Source organism: Manis javanica, chromosome 15 (genome assembly GCF_040802235.1).
Source record: "Manis javanica isolate MJ-LG chromosome 15, MJ_LKY, whole genome shotgun sequence".
In the NCBI taxonomy this organism is placed as follows: Eukaryota; Metazoa; Chordata; class Mammalia; order Pholidota; family Manidae; genus Manis; species Manis javanica.
The window spans coordinates 66588814-66614647 of NC_133170.1; the positions used below are offsets into that span (position 1 = coordinate 66588814).

The 25834-nt window shown below is 40.3% G+C and overlaps 2 protein-coding genes across 6 annotated transcripts in view; one reads left to right on the forward strand and one right to left on the reverse strand.

Annotated features, from left to right (window-relative positions):
• The window catches only part of LOC140846538 (uncharacterized), a 28005-nt gene extending 17888 nt beyond the window's left edge, over positions 1-10117 (forward strand). For 2 of the 4 annotated variants that reach the window (XM_073223285.1, XM_073223286.1), the window contains one exon: positions 1-2431. In XM_073223285.1, the coding sequence (XP_073079386.1) occupies positions 1-14 (14 nt within the window). In that variant the 3' untranslated portion in view covers positions 15-2431. Of the gene's footprint in view, positions 2432-9352 lie in introns of those variants that run through there. The other 2 variants (XM_073223287.1, XM_073223284.1) reach the window with 2 other exon arrangements.
• Positions 2354-25832, reverse strand: GTF2H3 (general transcription factor IIH subunit 3). 2 transcript variants are annotated; one of them, XM_017667784.3, is made up of 13 exons: positions 25742-25832; positions 22557-22636; positions 16957-17063; positions 15599-15759; positions 12157-12219; positions 10705-10734; positions 10547-10575; positions 8717-8791; positions 7930-7983; positions 5148-5216; positions 4626-4761; positions 4481-4517; positions 2354-4399 (listed from the first exon to the last, which is right to left on the reverse strand). In XM_017667784.3, the coding sequence occupies exons 1-13, from the start codon at positions 25752-25754 to the stop codon at positions 4330-4332; spliced, it is 924 nt and encodes a 307-aa protein (XP_017523273.1). In that variant the 5' UTR covers positions 25755-25832; the 3' UTR covers positions 2354-4329. The 2 variants fall into 2 exon arrangements, with proteins under 2 accessions (XP_017523273.1, XP_073079382.1); XM_073223281.1 differs by lacking the exon at positions 25742-25832 and adding an exon at positions 24242-24384.
• Positions 25833-25834: the final 2 nt, after the last annotated feature.

Consider the following 25834-nt stretch of genomic DNA (forward strand, 5'->3'; position numbering starts at 1 on the left):
GGACAGCAGCATGAGGAGTACTGTCACTGCAGAAAGCCGGATATTGAAGCCTAGGCCGGCGAGGCCTGCGAGGGCCTGGCCCCCAGGCCCCTAGACTAGAGGGGCGCTTGCACTGCAGCAGGGTCGGCCTGTCAGGTGTGTCCTGTCCAGGACCTGGCAGTCTGCAGTTGGGGTCTTCTGTGTCCAGGAGAAGCCCAGGATGCTGGCAGACCCCCACCAGCGACCATGGGCCTTGACCCTGCACAGAGGGAACCCCCACACCCACTGTCTCCAGGGGAGCTCAGCTGGTTCACCCTCCCACCACCTGGCCCCCGCTGGCCGGTGGTCAGGCAGCTTACACTGCTGAGCCACAGGGAAATTTTGGGAAACTGTAGTGATGCCATCAGAAGATTGTGAGCAAGGTCCCTCCTGAAGTGGTTCCTTCCCTGATAGCAGCCCAGTGTCCAGCCATGCTAGGAGCAGAGAGCACCCTGGCTGGGCTCTCAGCTTCTGCTCTCTCCACCCTGGTGGGTCGGGGAAGCCTGGCTTCCTGCTTGCGTCCTCACTGTGACCTCCCCCCACTCCAGCCAGCTGGGCACCAGGTCCAGATGAGCCCTGTGCATGTGCCTCCTTGGGCCTGGAGCTGACCCTGTCCTCATCACATCCAGTCTTCCGAACCACACACCACTGCAGAGTCTGAGCTTCGGGCATCAGACCAGTAGAAAGCTCCCAGGACCCTCCGGCAGCCCCGCAGCACCCCCACCCCAACACCCCAGACACTCTTGCCCATTGGACTGCCACACTACCCACCATGGAGAACCAGGGCACTGCTGGGTCCTCCCTCCTCGCCGCACCCGCTTGCCCAGCCCCTCCCCAATCCCAGCACGCCTGAAGGACCCCACAGACTTGCAGAGTCACCAGGGAGTACTGAAGCTCTTTATGAGGAGCCAGGACAGGGGTGCAGGGCAAGGAGGGAGAAGGCGAGGAGGCAGGAAGGATAGGCAGGTCCAGGACCAGGGGTTTCTTCCAGTGCAGGACGGAGGGTCCTGGTCCTGCCCCTGCCCTGGGAAGGAGGGGTCAGTGAGGCTGGGACGTGGAGGGCAGGCGGCAGGAGCAGGCCTCTCAGGGAGGCAGTGTGGGAACAGATTGCAGTTCCCACTGGGAGCATGTGTGGTAGGGAAAGACCCCTGCCCATTGCTCCCATAGTACACAAAGAGCAAACCCAGCAGGCAGTTAGAGATCAGACCCTGCAGATCAGAGTCCTGTCAACACCACCAGATGTGCCATCCTCCTTCATTAAAGAAACGCACCAAATACTAATTAACGTAATTCTCTAACCAGCCCAACTCTAGGTAGGTGGTGGGGGAAGGAGGAAAGTGAATTTTCTATTTTCCCCCCTACTTTAATGAATTTTCTGTTCTTCAGAAAGCATATCATCATTTTCTGCTGTAATCAGGAAAAGAAGTACTTATTGAAAAGTATGCTTCAATCTCTTGCTTTTGGTGACAGTAAGTTATTTAGCCAGGAAGGAAGTACATGAAGGAATTCTAGGGCACTGCAGTCAAAATCTGAAGTTTCAAAATTTTTAAAATTACATTCTTGAAGTATAACACGACTAAAAATCAATGACATAGAGAACTTTTCATTAAATTATTTGTGATCATTTCTATTAATATAAAATTTCAATTGAACTATCAATGCAACGTCCTGATTTCCAAATACTATACTTCTTATATAAACATGTCATTGGTATATTTACTCTCCATCACAGCTAGAAACATTTCCATGCACTTTGGGGAATTACTACCACTCTTACAAATCATGTTTGGATTATTTGAAATAAACAAAATAATTTTTTCCCCTGAAGGAACGGAGAAGGAATTCTTTTGTAGATAAAGCCCAAAGGACTGCCTTTAGAACAGCAGGCTGGATAGCTATAATTATTTAACTATTTATTCTATGAGACAATAGTTTCATTGCTTTAAAATTAGCAACTATGATATAATACAGTGTCGAACTTTTCTGACATCAAAACAGACATTACACCTTATAACCAGCCTGTTTTTTCCAATGAAAATACCACATAATTGAGATTTTGCCAATCTTACTCCCAAAATAAAATTATAAGTGAACGCCAAATCTTTCTTCTAATATTTCCATGCTTAGAAATCTTGGACCAAGTACTTCATACCAATTTATTATTGTGTAGTATTTGTAACAATACATGTAAAGTTTGACATTAGAAATTAAAATTCTTCAGAGTTGAATAAAAAAATTGGCTGGTACTTGATCAAATCCAATTTAAAAAGTACACACTTGACAATGAGTTGAATGAGCATGAAATAAACAATATAGGAAATAACTGAAGCAAACATTAAAATTTGAATCATTTTATTATAAAAACTTATATAAAGTAAACCATAAATAATTTAAAAACAAAACTTAAACAGGATTAAGGCAGTACGTAAAACATTTCAAATGAAAAGGTAATAACAAAAACCTTATTAGCTGGTTTGACATTATTCCTCTTTTTAGATATATGATGCTTTATTACCTAGACTTAGTGATCTCTATTACATTGAGTTAGGCTATGAAATAATAAACGCTATTCAAAAAGATTGTCAAGCTCCAGGATTAACAAATACTTGCAAAGTGATCACCAAAAGCTTTGTGTATTTCTAACAATAAATCCAGAATACAAAATCCATCTGAAATCATCTAACCAAACACCAAGTTACTCTGATATTGTTGGGGAGAAAGTCGGTTTGGAAATGCAGGGAAGTCAGAGTGAGACACGAAACCAAAGTTAGGAAGGCAAAGTGACTTTTATTTTGCCCTGTGCAGCAGAGTGGGTCTGCCTAAGGTTAGACAGGCACGGGCAGTTTATTCCAAGTCTTCTTTTATGGGGTCTTGGCAGGGCAGAGAAGTCCTTGAATGATAATCTTTGGCCTTGGAGGCCTGGTCTAATTGGTAAAAAGAAGACAGGGGCTGCTCTGATGATGTCTGTGCCTGTCTTTGGATGTTTTATTTTCTCTTATATGGGGAGAGTCTGTGCTTGGAGACTTCTCATCTGGGTATGCTTTTCTTTTTTTTATCTGGAGAATGTTTGGATGTTCTAAGTAACTCCTAGTCCTTAAAACTTCTACTAATTAACTCTGTGAGTCTTTTCTGCCTCTCTGGTTTTACCTGGTTAACTCTTTGAGTTCCTTTTAGTGGGCTTTGCTAGTTTTAGTCTCCCTCCACTGGCTTATGTCTACCTTTCTGCCTAACAATATGGTATAAAGAGAAAATAAAATCTTAATTATAGTAAGGTTGTGTTCACATATGGGTTTTTGTCAATATACTTTTAAAACAAAACAAGACTAGCCACCATTCCTGAAAACCCTTCCTACACTATGCTGAAATTTTAAAAAGACTTACTAACCTCAAGATTACATGGAAAAGTAAGATTTTTTATTGTTGAAATCACAAATAATTTTTCTTTTGAACTTACAGAAGTTTTCTGTTGTAAGTCCAAAGTTGCTAGAGTTCACAAATATTAATTTTTTCTCACATTAAAAAAAGAAAGAATTCCATCTGGGAAAACACTTAACTGTAAAGAATCCATTCTCCCCAAGAAGTTCTCAGAACTCAGATGCTCACTTTCACAAATAAGATCTTCACACCGTATTTTTTTTTTTTTAAAGTTGCTACCAGACTATAGTGCTCATTCACCTTACTTAAAATCAGACTTTGTAATTATTCAGTGACAAATATTATTATTATTTGGATAACTTAGTCCAAACAAGTACTGATGGCAGACAAAGGAATAAATATTTGCTAATATCTGAAGCTAAATCTCAACTTAGACAATTAGGATTTTATTTATGTGACTACTATCCAAGTTAACTGCTGATTCCAGTAAGATGTTCTATCTTGAATAATGCCATTATGCCATAAATAGTCACTTTTTCCAAAACTGTGTTCAATTTTCACATGTCATACATTTCATAGTAAGAACTTAAACTTGGATAACAGGTTCTGAAGTCTATAATTAGTCTGGAAAGGCTGACTGACAAATAAATGATCATCCCATTAAAAAAAGAGCCACAAATTTGTGTTTCTTCCCACTTTCTCAAAAAAACCTGTCACAGAAGATTTTAGGGTATATTGCATAGACTGAGTTCCTCAAATAAATCAGTGCCTCAGAAGCACAGGACAAGGTTGATGGTTTTAAACTATTTCCTTTACAAAATCTGCACTAAAATGATCTTACACACATCTGTATTTTTTTCAAAGCCCTCCTAACAAAGATTCTGCCATACAATGTCTATTAATAGGCTTTAAAAGATGGGGAAAACTGTTTTAGTATCACACAGACACTTTCAGTTTCTTTTTCTTGGCCTTCAGTACAGGAGGTAGAGAAATCTTAAAAGCTGTCCTGAAATGACAGAGAGGAAAAGACTGTTTATGCCCTAAATCTCTAAGTGTGAGCTAGCCACTCAACTGCAAAGATACTTACTCGCACGTAGTACAGATAGGGCTGAAATTGCAGAATACTATAAATTAAAAAGAAAAAACAGGATGGTTTAAAAACCACATTACTGAGATATTTTCTGCCCCAGCCCCAATATAGAAAAAAAGAAAAACTCAGTACATGAACTTACTGGACAAGCACACAGAACAGACATAGCCAATTTCAATAAGATTTCGATGACAGAAGCAAGCAGCCCGATAGTCAACGTGAATTGGGGGCGGGAGGATTAACTGAGATCTCTGATCTTGATCGGGAAGAAAAACCCACTGTGAAAGAAAAAAGACAAGGAAATTTTATTGTGGGGAAAAATAACCAGAAACTAAGACATAGATCTCAGATATCAGCCACTAAGGGGAATATGAAATTAGGATTTTCCTCAAGTCTATGTAGAGATGCATTTTTATTCATTCATGGATTATTAAGCACCTCCACACAGAGGTGCTGTGGTATAAAAAGTCATACAACATTCTGCATGCAGCTCACAGGGTTCAAAGGCTACCTGTAGCCCACCCTTCTCAGCTCTGAGACCTCTAGTCACCCATTTATTCCTTTCTTCCAATCCCCAGCATCAGTCATCTTGCTTCCATTCATTCCCAGGAAAATGGGTCTCTCTGGGCTCCAGGGGTTAGGGTCACTGTAGGCACTTCCTCACCAGCAAATACTGCAGGAGGGATGGCATCTGAGGAACCTTCAGGTACAGCCCCCCTGTGATGTCACAAGCCTGCAAGACACACAGAGGGCTCTGTGCAAAACGGCACTCACCTAGCTTGTCTAGTGACGTAATTCTCACCAGCAGGTCTTCAGGTCTCCAAAAGGAGGGGAGGACATGACACAACAAATTAAAAGGGAGTGTTTTCCTATAGTGAGTGAGGACATGAAACTTCCAGCTACTCTCAAGATGTTCAAGTATCTTACTTGACCCCTTGGCTCACACACATTCATCCTCCGAAGACTGCAGTGTTGGACCTTTTCTCCTGTTTGTTTACTATTCTTGCCATTTATACACTTTCACTGTATTTTTTAATAATAGCTTCAAGATATAATTCACATGCCATAACTCCCCTTTTAAAGTTCAGTGGTTTTTAATATATTCAGTTGTGAAACTAATCACCTCCAGCTCCAGAAGTTTCATCACCCCAAAAAGAAACCCCATACCCCACTGTCAGTCACTTCCCATCCCCCATCTCACCTCCAGCCCCTGACAACCCCTGATCTACTTCCTGTCTCTATAGATTTGCCTGTTCCAAGGTATTTTATATAAGTGGACTCATACACTATGTGGTCTTTTGTGCCTAGCATCTTTCACTCAGCATGTTTTCAAGGTGAATCTTCATTGTGGTGTATGTCAGTGCTTCATTCCTTTTTAGGACCAAGCAACATTCTACTGTATGATTAAATCACAATTTGTTTATCTATTTATCTGTTGATGAGACACTTGGGTTCAAGTGGGGAAGACAGAGTAAATCAGGTAAGTAAATGCAGAAATGTTACAGGTCACGATGATACTTTCCATGAAGAAAAATGAAGATAGGTAAGAGGACACTGGATGGTCAGGGAAGGCTTCTCTGAGGAGGTAACACAGAAGCAGAGAGCCAGATGAAGGAAGGGAGTGGGCCACACAAACATCTGAGGAAAGAGCCTTAGAAGCTGTGAGAACAGCAAGTGCGGACAACCTTAGGCCACAGTGGGCCTGGATTTTAAAGCAATAGTAAGACCAATGTGATAAGTAAAGAGGGAGGAAGTCACGGTGACAAAGAGTGTCCAGAAACCGTTATCATGTAGGGGTCCAGGCGGCCATGCAAGACTCTGGGCATCAGTCTCCGTGTGATGGGCCATGGGAGGTTTTAAGCAATTGAGCGACACCTTCAGAAAGCTTCATTCTGACTGCTGTGTTGAGAACCACCTTTGGCAGATGGGGTAAGCATGGAAACAAATCAGTTAACAGGCTATTGCAATCGCGCACTTGTAGCAACAGAGAAGATGTGGTGAGATTCAGGATGTATTTTGAAGATAAAAATAACAGGACTTGCTAGTCGGTCTGAAAGGAGAGGAAGAGAAGAAACAAGTCAGGTTTTTGGCCTGAGCTGCTGATGGATGGTGCTGCCCCTACTGACTGGGCCGTCCAGGGAGGCACAGGCAGCGTGGGGAACTGAGTTCTGCTTTGCACCTGTTAAACTTGAGGTGCCTGCTAGATGTCCAAGGGGAGATCCTACAGAAGGAGCTGCATGTGCAAGTCTGGAACTGAGAGGAATGTGAGGGACTGGCCTAGTCATGGAGATGTGGGGTCCAGAGGCAGGGCTGCTAGTAAAGTCATGGCACAGGTAAGGTCTTCTGAGAGTCAGTAGACACCATGCAGATGGAAGTATCCAGCCTCCCTGATTTATTAAAAAACTGAAATAGAACCATATGTGCAAGAATGTATATACATAACATGTACATATAGTTTAAATAATAAAGCAAACACCATGTTCCTACCATCGAACTCAAGATATGGAACAATTCTAGGAGCTCTGGAGCTGATGTACTTACCAGATGTATCTCCCTTCTTACTCCTCATGCCCAGCAGTAACCTCAACTCATGGTTTTCCAGTTTTGTGCTTTTACCTGATCTTTTAAAAAATATTACTTCTTGTGGTCAAAAAAAAATCAAAACTTCAGATATTTCTTTAGCCTAACTTCCTTTCTCTCCCCTTTTTGGTTGAATTATAGCTTCCTGTGTTTGCTTAAAAAGCAACAAGAGTGCTGCCCAACAGAAACACAATGCAAGCACTGTATGTAATTTAAAATTTTCTAGTCACATAAAAGAGGAAAAAGATAAAATTAACTTTAATAGCACATTTTACTTAACTCAATATATCCAAAGTATTATCATTTTATCATGTAATCAATATAAAAATTAACAAGATATTTTACATTCTATCCTTTATACTAAATCTGTGAAATTCAGTGCGTAAACACTTATGGCACATCTCAATTCAGACCAGACTCCTTTCAAGAGCTCAGTAGCCATATGGATCCCATACAGGACAGCACAGATCTGGAGTATGTTCTTATATTTATAAAATTCTCAGCTTAGTTTCTATTCTTCTATCTGTATGTATATAGAGAGATCTGTCATTTTCTTCACCCAATATTAACGATGATAGTTTTTGGATGAAAGGATTTGAAGGGTTTTTTTATACTTTTTAAAAATATCTGTGTTGCTTGAATGCACTTTAAGGCATGAATCACTTTTAAAAAGTCAATTAAGTTGTTAATTAAAATATAAATAAATGTTTCAAAGGGCCCAGAGGGATGTTAGTTCTCTAATCTATAGCATCATACAGGCTAATCCATAAAAATCCATGAAAATTAGTGAAAGGCATTTAACACTAGGTAACAGAACACACCATGCTTCCACAGTCACCAATACCACTCATTTGTTTAAAACATACCTGCTGCAGGAGTCCTGAATCAGAGTCTAAAACACAGGCATCAATCAAAATATTCTGAAATGAACATTCCAAAAATATTATAGGAATAATAACAATAATGACTATCTGATACAGAGAAACTACTATTTGTCAACCTCTATTTTATATACACAGTAACTCTATAAGGTAGATATTTGATTTGCATTTTACATCTGAAGCACCCAGGCTTGGCCAGTGCTGTCACCCCCAGTCTGCCTGTCCCCAAAGCCCCTAGTCTTTTCATTACATCATGTTACTACTCCAAAAGGGAGAATATTATGCATGGCTATGGCAGCATTTTAGGTTAACACTGAAGTTTTAAGAAAGTTTTTTTTTTAAACGTATCAACAAAGAAAATATATTCGTGATATTCATCTGGACATTTCAGTTATCTGCAGAGTAAAAATTTCAAATCTTTATAAGACCTCCTTTAAAGGAAAGAGACAGAAATTGAGGCAAGGCATGCAGCATGCTGTAAAACCAGGAATTCTTAGCTAGGGGTCTAAGAATAGCATAAAATGGGTTACACAAATACCAGGAAACTACAGGCAAAAACTGTATATAAGTGCACATTTTTCTGGTGAGCCATCAGATTTTCATGGGGTCCTGGACCCAAAATAAAGAAATGACTAGTACAAAATACAGAATCCAGGTTCCTAACCCATTAATATGGCCATTTAATCAGAATACCTCTCAAGTAGGCCATTCAGAAAATAAAATTCCTTCGCTATGAATCAAATGTTCTTTAAAAAGAATGCTCTCAATTCACCTGTTTCTGTGCTGCGAAGATGACATTCATGAAGTTCATATACTGCAATGCACTGTCTTCTGCAGCCTTAATTACCTAAAAACCAAATATATTAATAACTTGCAGGCTCAGCCTAGTGCTCTCAGATGTCACAATACACTGCAAACTACAACCACTACTGATTTTTCTAATTCATCTTCCTAGTTATCATTATTACATAATACCTAGTCATCTGTAAGTGTAGAGGTGACTGCAAAAACTTCCCCCAAATCCTACCACTCAAGAGATAATCCTTGTTAACAGTTTCTAGAGAGCACCTGTGTGAGCATGTATATACACTCACACCCAAAGCACACAACACACATGCATCAGGATGATACTCTATCTAGTGTTCTGGCACCTGTTTTCAGTCAATAGTATTGGGGGTTGGATGAATCTTGCGTCAATGAATTTGGATGTATATCATCCTTCATGTTGACTTCATAGATTTCCACTAGGTAACCAATTACCTATAGAGGACATTTAAGCAGTTTCCAGTCTTCAGTTTTAGACAATGCTCTGATGAACACCTCATGTACCTTTTGCACAACTCTCTGATTAGCTCCCAGGATAATCGGTGAGACTGCTAAAGTGTATGCACATTTAATCCTGATACAGGTTACCAAACTGCCCTCCAGATAAGTGGTACCAATTCAATTCATCCTCCTACGGTGATGCAAGAGAAGAACCAATCCCCAACACTACCATCAACCCCAGGAACTGCCAGGTTTCTCATCTGTGCTGAGCAAGAAGCAAACAATGAAATTCCCATGACTTGATGTCTATATTTCTTTGCTTATTAGTAAGGCTGACTGTATTTTCAAATGCTAACTGGTTATTTACATTTCTTCTTTGGCAGATTGCTAGTGCCTTCTACCTGTTTCTTTAGACTAAACCTTGACTTTAAAAAGTTAATTTATAAGAGTTCTTTTTTACTTTACAGCTATTACCTTAATCCTCTGTGAGGTATAGCTATGCTGAAAATACTTTTCCTAATAGTTTTTCTTTCATCCTTTTTTGGGGAGTTTATTTGTTTGTTTGTTTGTTTGTTTGTTTTGGGGGGACTTTATATTTTTGAGTTTTCACATTATGCTTAGCAAGGTACTCACCAACCCAAGACCACAAACAGGGATTTTCTTCTAATGCTTCTATGACTTGAATTTTAACATTGAATATTTGATCATTACTAGAATTATTTAAGTGTAGGCAGTGAGATCTAGCTCTGTTTTTCCACAAATGGCCAAGCGCCCCTTACTGAATAATCCATTTCCTTCTCCCTAATTTGAAGTGCTTCCTGTACCACAAGTCAAACTCATGTGTACCTGCTTTTATTTCTGCACTCTGGTTTTTTCCATTTTCTGTTTGCCTACCACTGTACTAATACCACACCGTCACTGTAGATTTGTAATGTGTTTTAATGCCTGGTGGAGCAAGTTCCTGCCTAACACTCTTTCAGAAAGCTCCTGGCTACCTCACTGATTTATTCTTCCAGATAAACTAATGAGTTTCTTTTTAATTCCCCCCACCTTACCAGGAAAAAAAAAGTCTCATTGACATTCTGATACTGCACTGAATCTACAAGTTTAATTTTGGGAAAATTGACATCTAAGAATAAAATATGGCTCTCCATTTATACAAGTCTCTTACGTCTCTCAGAATTTTAGTTTTTCATCCTAATCAGTTTTATACATTGTTATTTAATTCTAGATACTTTATATATTGCTTCCATTGTAAATGGTCTTATGTCCTATTATCTTTTCTAATTGGCTATGGCTGGTATATAAACATAGTACTGATTTTTTTAAATCTTACCAATATCCTTGATTTCATTTCCTGATTATCTATAAAAAAGATGAAGAGATTACAAGTTAACTACATGTTATAAGGTTTTCTAACGAGTTTTTAAATAGTCTACCCAAGTTACAGTAGTAAAGTAAGGATTAGTTTCTCATAAAAAAGTAGGTTCCTACCTTTAACCTCCTTGTTCATTCGATGAATGTCTTATTTTCTTAGGATTAAGGAATTTAAAAAAAGTATTCAACTTCATAAACATGCAAACAGAAAAATGACCTCAAGTTTTAAATAAATTCTGCATCAACCTAGCTGAGAAGAGGAAATGCTCTATTTCCCATGATAAACACACAAAAAAAGAGTATTTGGAATATTTCCAAACACCAGTATTTTGGCAGTCTCTTGAATGAAAATCAACTGGGCTTTGAAACCTGACAAAAATATTATTTTTGTCCCAGAAAATTAAAATTACAAGATCTGATTTTGCTATGACTACCCACCACATCCTAGATTTGAATACTGGGACCACAAGTAAAATAATAAACCAATCAAATGAAATAAGGAATTTGAAAACCACATACAGATGATCAGGCATACCCAATCAGTCCAGGAAAGAAGAATCACTCAATACTGTCCAAACAAACCAATTAAAAGATATAAGACTGGGAGAGCATCACACAAAACAAGTAACGTCAAATGCTTAGGAAGATAGTTGACACTATGCTAAGTAAAAATAACCCGTTGGCCTGGGAAAGACACTCATTTATTAAGCCTCAAGTGAGCAAATGGATTTTATAATCAAACACTACTCCCAAGGAAGATGAAAACACAAACAAACAAAAGAAATTCCCCAAAACATCAAAATAAGAAACAAGGAAATCACCTGAAGAATTCATTGTTCTGGCAGTAGATGAATGGATAAAGAAGATGTGGTACATATACACAATAGAATATTATTCAGCCATAAGAAGAAAACAAATCCTACCATTTGCAACAACATGGAGCGAAAGAGTATCATGCTCAGTGAAATAAGCCAGGCGGAAAAAGACAAGTATCAAATGATTTTCACACAAAGAAAAAAACTGAAGGAACAAAACAGCAGCAGACTCACAGAACCCATGAATGGACTAACAGTTACCAAAGGGAAAGGGACTGGGGAGGATGGGTGGGAAGGGAGGGACAAGGGGGAAAAAGGGGCATTATGATTAGCAGACATAATATAGGCAAGGGCTGCACAACACAGAGCAGACAAGTAGTGATTCTATAGCATCTTACTACGCTGATGGACAGTGACTGTAATGGGGTATGTGGGGGGGACTTGGTGATGGGGGGAGTCTAGTAACCATAATGTTGCTCATTTCATTGTAAATTAATTATACCAAAAAAAAAAAAGGATTCGTTGTGAGCAGAGGAACATACTAGAGAAATCAGTGTTCTCATTCTTCACATTTAAAGTTTTTATACCTAATCTTAAAAAATTCCAAAGCCTAGGTAAACTATATTTTGATTACCCACCATTTTAGAACACTCATGCCTTCCATTAAAACCACCGAAGGTTCTAATAAATATCACAAGGTAAGATAGATCTAATACAGGAGATACCTGCTGAATGACTAAAACATCAAGGATACAGCAAAGAGTTTTGGCGAGGGATCCTGCTAGCAGAGTTTCTGTATGTTGACCCTTTATGTCACCTGCAAATAAAAAAAAACATTAAAACAGAAACTTTTGATATTTTCTTGAACTAAAATCATTTTCAAACCAAAGCATTCTTCATGAATGAAATCAGATGACATTTTCAAGCTGGGTTTAAAAACAGACAGGAATTTGTTTTCAGTAATGCTTAACTAAGCAATTTTTAAACATTTTCTCAGTTTAAAATACTTTGGTGGTCAGGGACTGAGGTGAAGAATGGGGAGTTGTTAAATGGGTAAAAAATTTCAGTCTGACACAATGACAAAGTTCTAGAAATGGACAGTGGTGTTTGTACAATTTCAATGTACTGAATGCCACTGCACTGTACACTTAAAAAGAGTTAAAGTGGTAAGCCTTATGTATGTATATTTTACCACAATAAAAAATAAATTAAAAACATCCTAGTGTTACAGTGTTATTTGGAAAGGTTTGGGTTTATCAACGATCAAAGTAGTACCCAAGGTCATGGTTACCTGCAGGCAGCCTGGACAGTGGCCCCTGGCCAAGCTCTACTCCTCCCTGTCCTCTTTTCCCCTCCTGCTCCTCCCCATTGCCCCTCAAAGAGCTTCCCCACCAGTGAAAAGAGAATGGAGACATTCCTCTGGCCATAGCAGCAGGCACAAAGTTTGCAACTTGTTTGGAGCTTTGGGTAAAAAAAAAAACAATCTTAAGATAATCAAAATCCTAAACTTGCAGCTCAAGAATGTGGGAAGCCCAAACTGACAGCCTGTAAGAACGGCCTGAAGCTGCTCTTGGAGCATGGGGTGAGGTCAGAACAGGAAAGGTCTTGAACACTCTACTGAGAAGTTGGGACTTTATCCTGGAGGCCAGTAATTCTCAAAGTGTGATTCTGAAACCAGCTATAGGAGCATCACCTGGGAAATTAATAGAAACTCAAATTCCTGGGACCTCCTAGGCCCCCTGCATCAGCAACTGCGCATGCCCAGTGTTTTGTCCTAACAAGCCTTCCGGGTGATTTTTAACAAGTTTCTTGTATAATTTACAGATCATAAAACTCACTCTTATTTTAAGTGCATAATTCAATGATTTTCAGTAAATTTATAGAGTTGTACACCATGACCACAAGCCAACTTCATAACATTTGCTTCAGCCCTAAAGATCACTTGGTCCCACTTCCAGTCACTCCCTGCTCCTTCCCCAGCCCCTAGAAACCACTCAACTATTTTCTGTCTTTAAAGAGTTGCCACTTCCCTCAGACAAAGGCTACAGTTTGAAAAACCACAGCCTGCAGGCAACAGGGAACCAGTGAAGACCTTTAAGCCAGGGAATAACATCTCTAACTTCTGATACTAACTCTGAGTGGAAAGGGAGAGACAGGAATCAGCAGAAGGTACTGTTAGGCAGAAAAACGGGTATGAGTGGGTGGAGAGAAGATAATACCAGTGGAGCCCACAAAAAGGTACTCAGAGAATTAACCAGGTAAAACCAGAGAGCCACAAAGGACTCACAGAGTTAATGAGTTAATTACTTGAAGTTCAAAAGGCCAGGAGCAGCTTGGAATGTCTGGATATTCCTCAGATAAAGAAGAGTATCCTAGCTCAGCCCATGTCTTCATTGTACCAGTTAGATCCTGCCACTGTAAAATCTACTTCGCCTGCAAAAGGCCCAGCTTATTCTTTAACTTAACCTGTATGCTGTTTTTTTCTCTTCTTCCAGCTCCTTAATCAAGTAACTTTGTAACCAGGGTAGGAGACAGCCCTCCAAAGTGTAAATAAACCTATGTGGACAAAGAATGCTGAGATCTGAGCCAACACAGTCACCTAAATAACACTATTCCCAAGACAAAACTTCTAAGAAACTATGAAATCACCTGCACTCATCATGCCTTATGCTGACCCTTAACCAAAATGGCCCTATACAATCCCACATGGAAATCCCTAAGCATGCCTTCCTGAGGTTGTCCACACTCGCCTTTCTTCCAGTGTGTCACTTTCTCTGTTCTACTCAAGGTAAGTAGGGAGGGGCTGCTGAGAACTCTGATTTGAGCTTGCAAGTTCCTGTCACCTGAGTGACCTGGACAGAACTGCAGCCATTGGATCATGCTCCTTAGTAGCCTGTCTGAAAATCTCTTCTTTGCCTTTGAGAAATTCTCAGAACATAATCTCACTCCATCCAGTGCTCTATGGCTCCCCTAAATCCTGGGGTGATAGGGACTTAGTTCCCATGCCATGCAGATTCAAGCAGACACTGGACACCAGGTGACCCTGGCTTTAGGAGTTGGCAAGGGATTTCCTCCATGCCGAGCAGGAATTCAGTAAGTGTCCCTTTCCTCCGTCTTGTTTTTCCTTCCTTTGCTTTATCCAAGCAAACCTGCCTTTGTCCACCTTCACTCTGGCCCGCTCCTCCCTTGGAGTGTATTCAAATAAAACTTTCACATTGTTTCACTACTGTGTCTCTGCCCTTCAACTGGTGCAGTGGGGACAAGAACTAAGGAGAATAACTCAACCCCCAACACTACTACAACAATCTAGAGCAGGGCTCTCAACCTGGGCAACTGTGCCCTACAGGGGGCATTTGGCAAGGTCTGAAGAATTGTTTGGTTGTCCCAACCAGGGGGTATGACAGCATGTGGTGGGTCAAGGCCAAGGATGCTGCCAAGCATCCTCCAGTGGGGGACGACCCCTGCAACAAAGAATCATCAAGCCCCAATGTCAACAGGCCAGGGCTGAGCCAGGCAACAGATAACAAGAGGCAATATTTAGGAGGTACTTCTGAGGCTAAACTAATAGGATTTCATAGCTGATTAGATATGGGATATGAGAAGAAAGAAGTAAAAAATGAAAGCTTTGAATCTGGAAAAGCAGGTGGATAGGAAATCGGGAATGCCAGAGGTGATGTAACTGAGGGAAAAAGACAATGAAACCAGTCTGGACCTCTCAGCTGGACGGTGGGACACTTCAGCTGAGGTGTCTGCCAAAAGAAAGACAGGGCTAGAGACAAAGACTGGGAGGTGCTCATACAGAAATGGTTATTAAAGATAAGAATGGGTGAGATCACACAGAGGAAGAAAAAATAAGAAAATAACATACAGAATATATACACATATGCTTGTTTAAGGTACAAGATCAAGGAAAAATCAGAAATGGTCCAAAAGAGAGGGAACACAGGTCAACAGACATCCTTAGAGGCCAGAGTGTGTTTCAGGAAGTAGAAGCCTATGGACAGTGTCAGAGGCTGGAGAGGGCAGCCAAACACCCACAGGTGTTAAGGAGGGTAATTTTTACAACAGAAAAGAGACAGAGTTCCAGGAGATAGTATCAAGGACCTCAAATTTTTGGACTAAAAGCCTCAAGGACCTCCACATTCAGTTCCATTTACAAGTAACCATCACGGGAGGGGCAGGGGGAAAGTTCTTACTTTTGGTCATTAGATCTTTAATCTCTTCAACAATGACTTCATTTGCTGCTGTTAACAACTCATATTTTCCATCTTTACTCCCCGAGGGATTAAATTCAGAAGTGTTGCCATCATCTCCGAAGTCCCCGAGTCTGCCATTCTTCCGAGGATATAAGAATCGACTGAAACAGTGGAAAAAACAAAACCTAGCTATACCAGGACTGGGTGCCTTCACTAGCCAGCAAAATGAAATGCGGCAGAGGAAATGAAAACCACACCAATTCTGGCTCACAAGATTCTATAAGTTTAATTTTTAAAAATAGTAAATAACAGGCAAATTGGTGAATATGAGTCTACCACAACAGAATGTTTTCATGATTCCATCATTTTCTGAAAAATGAGAGGAAATAAAGAGGGCATTGGGGTATAGTCTAGAAACACTTCAGGGCGGTTTCTCACTCCTTTCTCAGATGACGACTGACAGGGATTCATGGCAAATTCTAACTTACTACAAGGTTATTATTTGAGGTATATTTATCTACCCCCGTAATAAAAATCTGGTCTGTGGGTCCCTGAAAAGAGTCTCCTAGTGCTTCATGACTTTTATAGAAATCACATAAAATGTATTTTTTATTTTCCTTGTAAATGAAAACTTTGCCTGCTTTTATTGATATATTAACCAAATCTGCATCATCTTCTTCATTCAATTCTGAGAATTGTGCTGTGATGATGCGGCGAGCACTGCACTGGAGGCCCATGGGCTCCTCTGACACACCAAAGGAAGCAGCCCTAAGAACCAAAAAGATTTGAGAACTACCTCTACCTCACATCAAATATGCTGAGCGTCACTTCGACTGTGATGTGACATTTCAATAAGATGTGGAAGACTTGTATCTTATACAGCCAGATTAGTTGGCTAGGGTTTAGGAGCCAATATTACAAGAAAAATCTATAATTGTGAACACCAGAATCATACACAGAGCAGTGGAATAGTCACACCATGAGAAGGACACAGGAGTCCAGGCTGATCGAAGGCAAAGCAGAATCACACCCCCCATTTCACCTACTCTGCAGCAGACCCACCAGGGGTGCAGATGGGGGCTGCTTACCCAATTTCATAACTTACTTTCCTTTTCACCTAGAGAATATAACAGGATCCATGTAAGTTAAATGTGCACATGATACAACTCCATTAGATATCAGCTAATGAGGTTTTAAATACTCATATTATCTAAGTGTACATATACTGATCACTCGAGTATTTTTCACTGGTACAGAAAAAATTTTTTTGTAACAGAGTAGGAATGGTACATATAACTGGCATAAAAACCTCACAAATGTTAAACATTGACTAGGTAGAGCAATGGGAATGGTCACACCTTTCTTGAATGTGACTCGCTATCACAGCAAGTTTGTTGGATCGATTCATGAATAAATGAGAATTTCCCAGGACCATCACAGCATCTACGCATTTTGATAAAGTAAACTGTTGAAAAACAGAAAACATTAGAAAAGGTAAATTAGTTATCCAAATAACAAAGCCAGGTCTTGAAAAGGTTAAATCTAAATTTTATACAGTTACTCACTGCCAAAAATTTGCCCAGGAGCTCCCTCCACCAAAGTGATAAGCAAAAACATTTGAAAAATGCAGGTTTCTAATTTTACTTATATGACATCAATCTATATCAGTACAATATTCTACAAATATTTTCTGCATAACATTTAAGGAATAGCAAACATGTCACATCTTCTGTGATAAAATACTCGCAGACCATTGCTACACATGGAGTAGATAATTAATACATACTGACTAAGTTAGTGATTTGTGAGTTTTCAATCCATGCATTCACTAAGTATGCTGAGCACCTGTTATGTGCCAGGTAAAACTAGGCCTTCTTTCATGGCACTTACATTCTCACAAGTTCTAATATTACTAAAAAACATCGGTGGATATTTTTAGAATCTTGGAATAAGGCATGTTTCTCTTAAAGGAAGAAATACTTCAGGCAGGAAGTAAAATGTTGATAAATTTCACTGTATTAAAAAAGTATAAAACAAACCTATTAGAATTTCTATGTAGCAAAAAAATGACTACGAAAATACAAGGCAAATTACAAACAGAAAAATAATAACTACAACATACAACAGGCAATGGGTTAACTTTTTAATACAAAGAGTGTCCACAAAGCATTAAAAAAAACACCCCAAGAGAAAGGAAAGGAAAGGGTATCAGGTTTGTTGGGACTCCTGCCCTCTGCAGAAGGCTTGGGTTCTGGGGTATCCTGGAGGAGGCCTGAGGGGAGTAGAGTCAGCATTGGTAGTCTGCATTTGTGGAGTAGATTTCACTCTCCTGGAGAAGGCCTGGATTTAGGGAACTTTGGGCCATTTATCCTGCCATTTGCAGAATAGGTCTAATTGCAGGATGGTGTTACAAATTTAGGTTCCCTTCTGGGGGCCAAGTTTCCCCACTGGGGAGTTTGTACTGGGGCTAAGCTGTTGTGCAGAAGAATGTGAGCCTTGACTTCCTCTGGGTCTGGGGGTCAAAGCATTCCCAGTTTTGGAGGATGCAAGGTTTTGGCAGTAGCTACAGATGTCAGGGTAAAGGTGGAAGAAGGGAAGAGAAGCAGCTCTCAGCTGAACTCCTAGAGTCAGCAAAAGGCATGAAGCGACTGTTCTGGCCAGGCTAGTCTCCCGGAGATCCAAGAGACTCCTTAGGGACAAAAAGAAGGGGTCTAAGTCAAGATCTGGACCTGGAGAGAGCGCTAAATTGGTTAGGAATGATCACCTTTGGTTGCCTAACAGGCTAAGGCAGCATGAGAAAAACTGTTGTGCCAGGGAAGAGGTTTTGGCCATAGGTTATGCTGCTCGGGTAAGTTTCCTGCTAGGCCCCATAGGTGGTTAGCAATGGGAGGTCAGAGCTAAGTCAGACCTGCACATCCCATCAAAGTCTCTGTTCCCCTCTAAATGGAAAATAGAGCGAATAGAGCAGGCAGGATTATGGAAAGCATTCTGAGCATGAAAGGGACAAAGGGTCATAATCAAGGCAAGTGAGAAGGCTCTTAAATCCCGCAGGGAGCCGACGGTGAAGAAGAGAGTAAAGGGAGAAATCTCCTGGCTGCCGCTCTGGATGACATTCTCAAGGACCCAAACGTGACCCACCTCCTAGGGAGGGCTTCCCTGCAAGGCGAGCAAAGCAGGTACTGCCTCTGGCTGGGTCACTGAACATCTCACGGCCAAGGGGATCATGACATGAGGGTCTCTGGGGGATTGCCCCAATTAGCTGACTGGCAGATAAAACAAAACATGTGGACAAAGGGAAGAAAAGAAATGGAGGGAGTAGGAGAAATCTGAGAACGCAAAAAAGGAAGTCTCTGCATGGACATATTAAACACTGCTTGGGGATTTGCAGCGGGTGCTTTTATGGTGGGCCTTTGTTGCACAGAGATTGCCTTGCAGTCAGCAGGGTGCCTAAAGCAATCTTCCCAGGCCTACAACTGACTTACCCTTTCTCTAGTGAGCTCCCTGTTGGCCTTTACTGCTTGATCTGCACCCAAAGTGCAGCTATTTTTGGTACATAAAAGATAGAGAAGGAAGGGAAGGATCCTCAGAGAAGAGGTAGATAGTGAGTGAGTGCCTCCAGCCAGTGGGCAGGGCACATGCAGCTTACCAGGCCTGGCTATCCGAGTCAGGTACCAAATATGTTGGATGTTGAATTTATTCTCATTTCTTGACCTGCCGCAATAAAGAACTGAAGGGCAGAGACACAGTAGTGAAGCAGAGTTAAGGTTCTATTTGAATACACTCCAAGGGAGGAGTGGGCCAGAGTCAAGGTAGACAAAGGCAGGTTTACTCAAAGAAGAAAGGAAAAACAGAGGCAGGAAAGGGACGCTTATTGAACTCCTGCTCGGCATAGGGCAAATCCTCTGTCAACTCCTAAAGCCAGGTCACCCGGCATCCAGTGTCCACTTGAATCTCCATGGCATCAGAACTAAGACCCTACCACCCCAGGATTTAGGGGAGCCACAGAGCATTGGATGAAATAAGATTGTATTCTGAGAACTTCCCAAAGGCAAAGAAAGGAGATTTTCAGACAGGCTACTAAGAAGCATGATCATACAGCTGCAGTTCTGTCTGGGTCACCCATGTGATGGGAACTTGCAAGCTCAAATCAAAGCTCTCAGCAGCCCCTCCCTACTTACCTACTTACTGGAATAGAACAGAAAGAGTGACACACTGGAAGAAAGGCGAGTGTGGGCAACCTCAAAGAGGCAAGCTTAGGGATTTAGGTGTGGGTTTTATAGGGCATTTTTGGGTAAGGGTAAACATAAGGCATAATGTATACAGGTGATTTATAATTCCTTTTAAGTTTTGTCTTGAGAATAGTGTTATTTAGGTGACTGTGTTGGCTCAGATCTCAGCCTTCTTTGTCCACATAGGTTTATTTACACTTTGGAGGGCTGTCTCCTACCCTGGTTACAAAGTTACTTGATTAAGGGGCTGGAAGAAGAGAAAAAAACAGCATACAGGTTAAGTTAAAGAATAAGCTGGACCTTTTGCAGGCAAAGTAGATTTTATAGTGGCAGGATCTAACTGGTACAATGAAGACATGGGCTGTGTTGGGATACTTTTCGTTATCTAAGGAATATCCAGACATTCCAAGCTGTTCCTGGCCTTTTGAACTTCAAGTAATTAACTCATTAACTCTGTGAGTCCTTTGTGGCTCTCTGGTTTTACCTGGTTAATTCTTTGAGTCCCTTTTAGTGGGCTTTACAGGCTTTATTCTCCTTCTACCCGCTCATGTCTATTTTTCTGCCTAACACTACTATATCCATACAATGGATTCACTAATAAAAAGAAATGAACTACTGATATATGCAACAACATGGACAAATCTCAAAATAATGATGCTGAGTAACAAAACCAGGCCCCCTCTCCTTTCCCCAAAAAACCCACTATATGCTATTTTATTCCATTTATGTAAAAATCTAGAAATTGTAAACTCATCTCTAGTGACAGAAAGTGGACCAGTGGTTGCCTGGGGATGGAGACAGATAGGTGGGTGGGATAAATTACAAAGCAACATGAAACACTTTTGGGGGTGATAATTCCCAATTCATTATTTTGATTTTGGTGATAATTTCATGAATGTATACATACATGAAAACATATCAAATTGAATACTTTAAAATTGTGCAGTTCATAGTATGTCAATTATATCTCGATAAAGCCGTTTAAAAAAAAGACACCATTAAAAAAATGAAAAGACAATCCATATCATCCTGGAGTAGGAGAAAATATTTATAAATCATGTATTTGATAAATGACTTATATTCCAGAATATATAAAGAATTCTTACAACTCAATAACAAGAAAACAAATAGTCCAACTTAAAAATTGGGCATTAACATCTGAATATGCATTTCACCAAAAAAAATATAAGAATGGCTAATAAGCATATGAAAAAGACTCATCATCACTGGTCATCAGGGATATGCAAATTAAAATCACAATGGGATACTACTATCTACTCACTAGAATGACTATAATCAAAAACAAAGACAAGTGCTGGCAAGTATCTGAAGAAACTGGAACTTCCATACATTGCTGATGGGAATGGAAAATGGTATACCCATTTTCAAGTAGTTTGCAGCATCTTAAAAAGTTAAATCTAAATTAACCAAATCTAAACTTACCCTCAATTCAACTTTAAAAATCTATCTACTCATGAGAAATGCAAACATATGTTCATACAAAGACTTGTTTGTGAATTATCAGCATTATTTATAATAGCCAAAAAGTGGAAACACACCAAATGTCCATGAATAAACAAGAGGCATATCCATACAATAAACTACTGCTCAGTAATAAAAAGGAGCTACATGCTACAATGTGATGAACCTCAAAACATTATACTAAGATAAAAAGCCAAAATCAAGACTACATATTACCAAAACTCACCTAATTTAAAAAAGATCATTCCAATAGTTTAATAACTATTAAAGAAATTTAATTCATAGTTTTAACAAACTATGGTATATCATACCATGAAATACTACTCAGGAATAAAAAGGACAAACTTTCATACAGGAAACAACTTGGATGATTGGGGGATTCTACTGAGTGAAAAAAAGTCAAACTCAAAGGTTCTGTACAGTAACATAACAAAATCTATTTATACAACACAAAACAGAGATGGAGAACAGATTAATAATTAGTAATATCCTAAGGGTTAGAGATAGGAACCATAATGATGTAGCATTAATGAGTACAGGGTGCTCCTGTGTGTGATGGGGCAGTTCTGTACCTTGATTGTGGTTGTGGTTACACCAATCTATATATGGGATAAGACAGCACAGAACTACATAGACACATGCACGCACGCACACACAGATGTAAAACTGCTGTTATCTGAATAAGGTCTGTAGATGGTACTGATGTCAATTTCCTGATTTTGATACTGTACTATACTTACGTAAGATGTTACCACTGGGGGAAGCCAGGCAAGGGCACACAGGACCTCTCTGTTCCATTTTTTACAATTTCCTGTGAGTCTATAATTATTTCAAAATGTACTTCTTCAAAATAGAAAGTTTTTTTTAAAGCCAACATATGGCACAGAATCAACATATGAAAATGTCCAGAAAAGAAAAACACAGAGACAGAAAGCAGGTCAGTGGTTACCTGTAGTTAGGGGGTAGAAGCAACGACTGACTGAAAGGTTTGGTACGAGGGAACTTTTGGGGTAACAGAAATGTTTTAAAACAGAATTTTGGTGATGGTTACACAACTTAATCGTGATTTTACTAAAAAGCCATTGAATTGTACATGATAATGGATGAATTTTATGGCATGTAAATTTTATTTTAATAAAGTTGTTTTTTTTAAAAGCAATAAACATATACTCATTTAAACCACAACTCTCCAGAAGTCGTCCAAAATTATCCGAAAGTCCACCAAAATGATCCAAAAGCAGTCTTACCTGAGATTCCTTCAATGCTTGCTTTCCCCACCAAATTGGGTTCGTATCAACTATGATAACTAGAAGATTCAATTCATCTTCTGCAAATATTAACAAAAAATAAAATAAAAAACATTAGCTAGCATTCTCAGTCTGTAAATTAAATCCAGAGCAAGAACCACTATATCATGAGATTAACAGAAAGCCAACTTCTTTTAAAGATTTAAAGCTCCATGGGCCCTTAGCAAGCTCTTGCCTGATTTCTGCACCACTACATCTTTTTTTTTTTTGTATCATTAATGTAGAATTACATGAGCAACATTACGGTTACTAGACTCCCTCCATTATCAAGTTCCCACCACATACCCCATTACAGTCACTGTCCATCAGCATAGTAAGATGCTACAGAATCACTTTCCTGTGCCCCCCACCTATATTATTTGTGCTAATCGTAATGCCCCTTTTTCCCCTTATCCCTCCCTTCCCACCCATTCTCCCCAATCCCTTTCACTTTTGTAACTGTTAGTCCATTCTTGGGTTCTGTGAGTCTGCTGCTGTTTTGTTCCTTCAGCTTTTTCTTTGTTCTTATACTCCACAGATGAGTGAAATCATTTGATACTTGTCTTTTTCCGCCTGGCTTATTTCACTGAGCGTAATACCCTCTAGCTCCATCCATGTTGTTGCAAATGGTAGGATTTGTTTTCTTCTTATGGCTGAATAATATTCCATTGTACACCACTACATCTTTCATGCACTAGAATATAAGCTCCATGAGGGGATATTTTTGTCTATTTAGTCACTGCTTATATTCTGCTCTGTACATTACTTAGCCTGTGGTGGATGCTTAATAAATACCAAATAAATGAACCTAAAGATGTTTGCATTTTAAATGCCTGGTCAAGGACAGAAGTCACTCATTAACCTGCAGTAAGAATTTCAGGTGGCAGAGTTGGGGGCGGGTGTCCAGGGAATTAAAGGGAGACACAGGTATCAATTAGGCCCTGAGTACATCAAATCACCTAGCAGCAAGACCAATAGTGATTAGGAACCAATTTTAACAAGGTAAAAAACCAAACAAGAAAAAGCAATTGCTATGTAAATATTCTATTGTGGAGAGGAATCAGATTACCCTCCAAAGTGACAGACACAACTAAACAAGCTGATTTTACACATTAACTCATTCAACAAACATTTACACCAAGTACCAGTGTTAGGCACTGAAGATACTGTGGCCAAGCCCTCAGGGAGCCTAGAGTCTGAGGTGACAGACATATGAACACATTAAGCACACGCTGTTTTGAAAAACCCAGGATACTCAGACAACAGCAAAAAGCAATAATGCCTTTCCTGCCCCCATACCTTCCTACCTACAGCTACCATCTCCCATGTCAGGATAATCCCACCCCACTTTCAATTTCTGCTTACATATCCAAATCCTACTTACTCTTCAAGGCTCCAAACCAACACTACCTCTTTCTTCCCCAAGATCTTCCACTGGTCCTGGCTCCCTCATCTCTGGAGAGGATGAATGTCAACTTCCTCTGCATCAGGCATGGGCATATGTAAAACTATAATCCCATCCAATACTGTCAATAACCTATTAAGGGGCATATTATTGCTCTTTCATCAACTATAATGTGTATCACCCCAACGTTTTTTCTTTTTTTTTGCATTTAATAGCTATTGAAATCAGGATAGTATCTTACCATTAAGACTGGCAGCATTCTTTTCTCTCAGTGGTATGTTAAATAAAAGCACATTTCATAATCAACAGTCTTAGATAGATGAAATACGATACTCCTATTTTGAAAATGGAAGTAATTTGCTCTACCTCACATGGCCTCCTAGCACATAGCACAGCCAATGCCTTGCTTTGAATACAGATCTGATTCTCTCTGAAGACTGGCTTTGCAAGGCCTCCACTGCCTGACCCCTTCTGGCCACCCACAGCACTGACCTCTTCCAAGGACACTTAGTATTCACTACCTCATTTTATATTTTATTGTGTTTCTGATCTCTTTTCCCAACTCTGGACACTAAACTGGAGACTCTACTCAAAAAGGAGGATTTTGCTGCTCCTTGAATGAGATAATAGGAGCGAATCACACAGTCAAGTGCCTAGCACAAAAGTACTCAGTAACTATCTTGCACAGGCCCTCACTTCTCTACCCATAAGCCCACAAGCCTCTGGCCTTACACTCCATAAGACCTTGCCACACAATTCTCAGGGCAATCTATTCCTTGCTACTACTAAGAAGCCTGAGAAAAAGACAGTGTTGCCTGTCAGAAGAGGGATGTGTCCATACACATGCAACGACCCTGTGAATTTCCTTCTTTGGGTCTCTGCATCCTCATTTGTAAACAGGGGCCATCTCAGGCCTGCATCCCTCACAGGGTTGTGGTACAGATTAAAACAACTAACGGAATTGTTAAGGCCTCTGAAATTATCTCCCTGCTTCTGTTTGGCTCCACACAGTCCATTTTCCACACAGCAGCCAACATGACATTTTAAGATTTCAAATCAGAATGTAACAATGGCTTGCTGAAGACCCTCTATTACACTTAAAATCAAAGCTGAAACTCTTTACGTGGTCCACAAGAGCCACGCATCTGCCTAGCTCTCTGCCTAGGGTCTCATCCCTTTACTTCACTTTGCTTCAGCCGCCCCGGCTGATGTCTTTTTAAGACATCAGACTCAGTAACAGGTAGTTCAATGTATGAGTGTAAGTCTCCCCACCTTCCTCTACCTTCAGGTTCTCCAGATAACATACTGATTTAATCTGCCAGAGTCTTTGCATAGTCCTTCAAGTCTCAGTTTCAGTATCATGGTCTTCCCTGGACTCCTATTTAAAGTAGCTCCATCATCCCCTAATCACAATCTACCGCATTATACTGTCTTGATACTGTCTTTATTAACTCTAGTCACCCTTCGTATTTGCCTATTGTCTGTCTCGCCCACTAGACGGTAACCTCCACGAGGACCCTTATCTATCATGTTCTCTGCTGTACTCCCAGCGCAGGAAAGAACGCCTGGCACACAGGGGCGTTCGCAAAATATGAATGAATGAATGAATGAATACATTCGCTACTCCTCTAACGACCAACTAGGTTCCATCCAGTCCGAAAACTAGACTCCATCTGGCCAGTGTTGGCCAGGCCGAGTGTGCCCAGCCCCCGGCCCGGGTCCCGCCCGGCGCGGCCCTCACCGTCTGAGACCATGGTGGCCCGGGTCCCCAGCGGAGAGCGTGTAGCGCTCAGACGAACGTCCGGATTCCGCACACCCCAACTTCCGGCACCGC

Coding starts and splice junctions, on each gene's coding strand:
- GTF2H3 (XM_017667784.3), bottom strand. Junction 15,760..16,956: donor GCGAGTCACATTCAAGAAAG/GTGTGACCATTC, acceptor CCACTGTTTCAG/TCGATTCTTATATCCTCGGA. Junction 10,576..10,704: donor AATGAACAAGGAGGTTAAAG/GTAGGAACCTAC, acceptor TCTTTTTTATAG/ATAATCAGGAAATGAAATCA.